Source organism: Myotis lucifugus, unplaced genomic scaffold, assembly GCF_000147115.1.
Source record: "Myotis lucifugus unplaced genomic scaffold, Myoluc2.0 scaffold_23, whole genome shotgun sequence".
Taxonomy (NCBI): domain Eukaryota; kingdom Metazoa; phylum Chordata; class Mammalia; order Chiroptera; family Vespertilionidae; genus Myotis; species Myotis lucifugus.
The window spans coordinates 8,729,267-8,735,669 of NW_005871071.1; the positions used below are offsets into that span (position 1 = coordinate 8,729,267).

The 6,403-nt window shown below is 43.7% G+C and overlaps 1 protein-coding gene across 1 annotated transcript in view; it reads right to left on the reverse strand.

Annotated features, from left to right (window-relative positions):
• The window catches only part of DUT (deoxyuridine triphosphatase), a 13,104-nt gene extending 11,649 nt beyond the window's left edge, over positions 1-1,455 (reverse strand). The window contains exon 1 of the mRNA XM_014453475.2: positions 1,426-1,455. Coding sequence (XP_014308961.2) covers positions 1,426-1,455 — 30 coding nt within the window. The remainder of the gene's footprint in view (positions 1-1,425) is intronic.
• Positions 1,456-6,403: the final 4,948 nt, after the last annotated feature.

The window sequence follows — 6,403 nt, forward strand, 5'->3', positions numbered from 1 at the left end:
AGGGCCGTCGGGGAAGTGACTCGGAAGCAGTAACGGCGAGGGGCGCTCGGAGGTGGTGCGTCGCCGCTATCGGCCCGGCCTGGGCCTTGGGAACGTGGCGCTCACTGTGTCCGGAATCCGGCTGCCTCCGTCTCCCTCCTAGTCTCATGTTTTTTTCTTTTGTTTGGTTTGTTTGTTTGTTTGTTTGTTTGTTTATTTTGTGTGGGGTTTTTCCCGGCCCCCTTTTTCTGAGACTATCCTGGAGTCCCCTGCCCGGCTGTTGACTCACCTGGGGCGGCGCCGCCCGAGGCCATGACTTCCCAGGTACTAACCTCAGGGGCCGCGAAAGCCGCGGAGCCGCCTCACGTGGCGGGTGCGAGCCTCTGCGCTCAGTACCGCGCCCCAGGCGGTGCGGAAAGGAGGGTGTTCGATTCCCTCACTGCGCCGAGTGCGCAGGGGTATTGTTACTCTTAGAGGGGGTCGGGGCAGAGGCTTAAGGATCGCCGCAAGGAAAGTCGGTTGGAATCCACAAACCGACCTGATGAGCCCACAGCTGCACGGAGCGCCCTCCCCCAGCCCCCACCCGTGGCTGTGATCCAGAGATCTGGGCCACCTGGGGTAACTTACAGTGGGAATGAGCAAATCGCTTTCTGTATAATAGTAAATTGATTTTTCTCGGTAACAGATATCTCCAGTTATCTCCGGAACCAGCGCAGAAATCTGAATACCGAGTTGTAATGCACTTCGTCAAAATAAACACAAATTATAGTGACCCGGCAGGAGCAATTTTAGAAAAGTGGCAACAATGTTAGAGCCTTGTTGGGGAGGGTTTGAGATTTCCTTAGTGTGCCTTTCCTTAATGGTGGTCCCCACCTTTGCAGGCTCCTTCTAAACGTTGGCATTCCTCTGGGTGAGGTTATGGGTTAGACTGTGTGCTCTCTCTTCACGTGGCTTTAAATATTGCCTCTACCCTACGGACTCCCCAGATGTATACCTGCAGCAATATGACCTGGGCCATGCTGCTTCGGCCTCATCCAGAGACATCATCCCGCTCACCTGTGGTGGTGCTCAGGCCACCTGGCTTTTGAACAGTTTCTAGACCAGTGATAGCGAACCTTTTGAGCTCGGTGTGTCAGCATTTTGAAAAACCCTAATTTAACTCTGGTGCCGTGTCACATATAGAAATGTTTTGATATTTGCAACCATAATAAGACAAAGACATATTTTTGATATTTATTTTATATATTTAAATGCCATTTAACAAAGAAAAATCAACCAAAAAAATGAGCTCACGTGTCACCTCTGACACACGTGTCATAGGTTTGCCATCACTGTAGATGCACCAGACTTTCCTGCTTGGGAATCCATATGCATCCATCCATAGTCTGAGCTTCATGTGTTTCAAGTCTCAAATCATCTCAAAAAGGCTTTGCCTGACAAACTTACCAGCTGGAATAGCTGCCCATTCTTCTCCATATCACCGTTTTCTATCACAGTAATTAGTTTTTTGTTCTAAACATACCTCTTTTTACTGCAATCTGTACTTCTTTTATATATTTACTAGGGGCCCAGTGCATGAATTCGTGTACCTTGAACTGTGGGCCTCGAGGTGGCTGCGGTAGGCACAGGGGTGGGGTCTCGGCCCATCCTCTGCACCCCCGCCTGGACCCTCCCACCATGGCCCCAGTTCCCCGTCTGCTGGCAGCCCCACTCCCGCCACCACTGCTCCCACACCTTGAAGGTGCTGGCCCCACTCACACCCACTGATGGCACGGAATGATTGGGGCCAGCGCCAGCAGCAGGTGCAAGCTGCAGCTGCTGCCCCGATCGAAGGTGGAGAAGCCCTTGGGCAATTGGGGCCGGCAGCCGCCACTCGCACCCACTCACGGTGCTGAGTGATAGGGACTGGCACCGGGTGCCGGCAGTGAGTGTGAGCAGCGGCTCTGGTGGCAGCGATTGGAAGAGGTGGCTGCTGGCCCCAATCGCCCCTCAGGAGCAGGGGGAGGTAGAGAAGCCCTGAGGAGCAATTGGGGCCGGTGCCAGGCACCAGGCACCGGTAGCAGGTGCAAGTGATGGCTCCAGTGCCAGCAGCAGATACAAGCGGGGCTAGCACTGGCAGCAGGTGAGAGCACTGGGTGGGACCGAGATGCACTGGAGCAAAGAATTTTCAGTAACCACCAGAGGCTTGCCCCGATGACGGTGACCAGCGCCCCACCTTGGTGTGCCCTCCCACCCCCCACTCACCTGCTCCACCATCCCACCACAGCCAATGCCCGCCATGTTCCACACATGCCCCCTGGTGGTCAGCGCATGTCATAGTGTTCAGTTGTTCCACCATTCGGTCTATTTGCATACTAGCCTTTTATTATATAGGATTTTCCTGTTTACTATTTGCTGTAGTAGACATAAGCTTTATGAGTGCTGGGACCACACATGTCTTCATTCACCATTGTAGGCCTAGCTTAGTGGCTAGCTCAGGAGGACGGTGCTGGATAAATATTTGTTGTATGAATGAATGACAGAGATCTCATTGTTTATTCCATTGGGCTCCTGTATATGATCACTTCTCAAAGTCTTTTGATGTTCCTATTTACTCCTTTAATTTTTAGTCCAAGGATTTTTTCCATATAATGCTTTTACAAAGGCCTACGATGAAAACCATCCATTCCTGCCCACCCCTCTCCACAAATACCCTCCCTCAACCTCACTTTTCAGAGGCAACCCTTCAACTTTTGCGGGCATTCTACTGGAATTTACCTCCCTATTTATAATTTATATTTTGCTATCTCTTTTTTTGTTGTTTGTTTTTTGGGGTTTTTAGAAATCTTTATTGTTGAGCTATCGCCCCCCCATTGCCCCTCTCCATCCAGGTTCCACCCCACACCAGGTCTTCGCCATCCTATTGTCTGTGCATATAGGTAATACATATATGCCTAAAAGTTCTTTGGTTAATCTCTTCCTGCCTCCCCTTCCGCCTTCCCTCTGAGATTGTCAATCTGTTTCATGTTTCCATGCCTCTGGTTCCATTTTATTCATCAGTTCATTAGGTTCCTTGTTCCTTTCTTCTGATTATTAGATTCAATTGTTGATAGATATGTATTTATTGCCATTTCATTCATATTTTTAATCCTTTTCCCCCCTCCTCCTCCTCCTTCTTCTTAAAGAAGACCCTTTAACATTTCATATAATACTGATTTGGTGGTGATGAACTCCTTTAGCTTTTATCCGTGAAGCTCTTTATCTGACCTTCAATTCTAAATGATAGCTTTGCTGGGTAGAGTAATCTAGGTTGTAGGTCCTTGCTTTTTATCACTGAATATTTCTTGCTACTCTCTTCTAGCCTGCAAAGTTTAATGGCATAGAAATTATCTTCTGAATTAGGGTTGTTGAGAATCAGTCTATCATCCCCTTCTCCACCCCATTCTTCCAATAGTTTTGAAGCAATTTTTGGATAAGCCAGCAGTTAGTATTTACTTTATGGAGACTGTGTAAGTATCATGCACTGCTGAGACAAATAATGTGATGTGATTATATTTTTTCACCTGTTCCCCTCAAGTTAATTATTTTGTTTTCTATTTGTCTTTGTTAGTGGTGCTGTGTTTAATTCACCTGTTGCATGTTTTTATCAAATGCTTCAGTGGATCCAATACCTTAAACATCTATCACAGCAAATGAAACTAAAATACATAAAATCCTCTTATTAGTTCTATTTCCCTTCTCTTACTCCTCTATTCTGTTGCTCTAATGTGTGGAGGTGACCCTGTAGTCCTGTTGAATAGCTATCATCCTGAGACTTCCTGGGACTTGCCCCACATTTATATTGGAGCCCTGGTTTTATGGATCTAGTACAGGGGTGGGCAAACTTTTTGACTCGAGGGCCACAATGGGTTCTTAAACTGGACCGGAGGGCCGGAACAAAAGCATGGATGGAGTGTTTGTGTGAACTAATATAAATTAAAGTAAACATCATTACATAAAAGGGTATGGTCTTTTTTTTTTTTTAGTTTTATTCATTTCAAACGGGCCGACGGGCTGTAGTTTGCCCACGGCTGATCTAGTATCTTGCTCTTAGTTTACGTCCCATTTTGCTGAAGTACTTTCTCTAGAATCTTTCTAAGGAAGTTCACAGGTGAGAGAAATCATTTGAGTCCTTGCATATCTTATAATGATTGTAATATTACCCACATCCAGATAAAAATCACACTTCATTCATGAAATATCTTTAGAGCCAGTAGTGAACTCTGCATTATCTTATCTCTTATAACACTATAAAATTCATTACCAATATACTCATAATTGTGTAATTGTCCCATATATATGAACTTTATCTTTCACATTAATGTCATATAGTTTTATGAACCTTTCAAAGCACCTACTTCAGTGTATTACATAAAAATTATTTGTTTGGCTCTTTATGATACCTAGCACCAAGAAAATATTCTGCTATTTCTTCCGTTACAGAAAATATGGATACAGAAAGTGTTTACTTATTGTTACTTTTCATTTGAGATTATTTTAAATTGAAAAGAGCTTAATCCAACGGGAAAGGAGTAACAGGATAGAGTTCTGAATCAGTCAGTATTTAATAAGACATTCCTTATGACAAATAAGAACTAACTATATCCTACCCATTGTCAATTTCATGCTTTTTTTTAAATCAGAATATACTTATTCTATCAGTCATGTTAATTAATTCAATTACATAAGTCTAGTGTCAACTGGAACCTGTTGAGAATGCACATCATTACAAAGTTATTCTTCCTACCTCTGCCATTATAGTTAGTCCTGTCTTATCTGTGATTTAGCCTTCAGCTGTTTCAGTTACCCATGTCAACGTGGTCTGAAAATATTAAATGGAAAATTCCAGAGATAAACAATTCGTACGTTTGGAATTAAACACCATTCTAAGTAGCATGATGCTATCTCATGCTGTTATGCACCATCCTGCCCCTGTCTTGAATCATCCTCTTGTCCAGTGTATCCATGCTGTATATGCTCACTGCCTGGTAGTCACTTAGTAGCCATCTTGGTTATCAGAGAGATTGTTGTGGTATCACAATGCTTGTGTTCAAGTAACCTTTTTAAAAAAATATATATTTTTATTGATTTCAGAGAGAAAGGGAGAGGGAGAGAGGGATAGAAACAGCAATGATGAGAGAGAATCATTGATCAGCTACCTCCTGGGGATCGAGCCCACAACCCAGGCATGTGCCCTGACCGGGAATCGAACTATGACCTCCTAGTTCATAGGTCGATGCTCAACCACTGAGCAACACTAGCCGAGCACAAGTAATCTTTATTTTACTTACTGATGGCTCCAAAGCCCAAGAGTAGGGATATGCCAAAGAGAAGCTGTAAAGTGCTTCCTTTAAGTCAGCTGTTCTCAACCTGTGGGTCGCGACCCCTTTGGCGGTCGAACGACCCTTTCACAGGGGTCACCTAAGACCATCCTGCATATCAGATATTTACATTACGATTCATAACAGTAGCAACATTACAGTTATGAAGTAGCAATGAAAATAATTTTATGGTTGGGTCACAACATGAGGAACTGTATTTAAAGGGCCAGAAGGTTGAGAACCACTGCTAAGTGAAAAGGTGAAAGTTTTTTACTTACTAAAGAATGAAAAAAAATCTTATGTTGAGGTTGCTAAGCTCTACAGTAAGAATGAATCTGCTATCATGAAACTGTGAAGAAGAAAAATTCGTGCAAGTTTTGCTGTTGCACCTCAGACTGCAAAAGTTACCGCCACAGTGAAAGGGCTTAGTTAAGATGGAGAAGGCATTAAATTTGTGAGTGGAAGACATGAACAGAAAACATGTTCCAGGATTCAATTTCATGTAGTCTGGGTTCAAAGTTCACGCAGTTAGCAGCTGGCTTTGTAGTTTATGCACTCTATGATTACTCTTATCAATACTGAGCCTGCTGTTGGCTGTGTTCCTCAAGTCTGGGAAAGATGTGTAGTAAAGTAACCAGGCAATCTTAGTTTCACAGTTGATCATGCCCTGCTTGTTGAAACAGTTCCTCACTGGACCACACACCTCTGCCTGCCTCACTGGCTGCCTCTTCTCAGTCTCCTTTATGGCTTCTCTTCTCTTCTCAACCTCTCTTCCTGCCTAAGGTAAAGAGTCTGGAAGTCTTGCTTCTTCTCCCCCTTTCTCTCAGATCTTCCCTTATCTAAAAAAGTCTCCTCCTAATGCTTTACCCTATTTTATTTTTATTCATAGCATGTATTGAAATGACATTTATTTATTTCACCTGTTAGTTGTATGTTTCCTCCACTAGCATGTAAGCTCTGTGATGGACTTAAACTAGCTTAACTTGGGTTCTTTTCATATGTTCTACATGTGTTTTTTTAACCCATTCTTTCCTTTTTAAAGTTTTATTAATTTTATTTTAATTATTTTTTCCTATACTGATTTA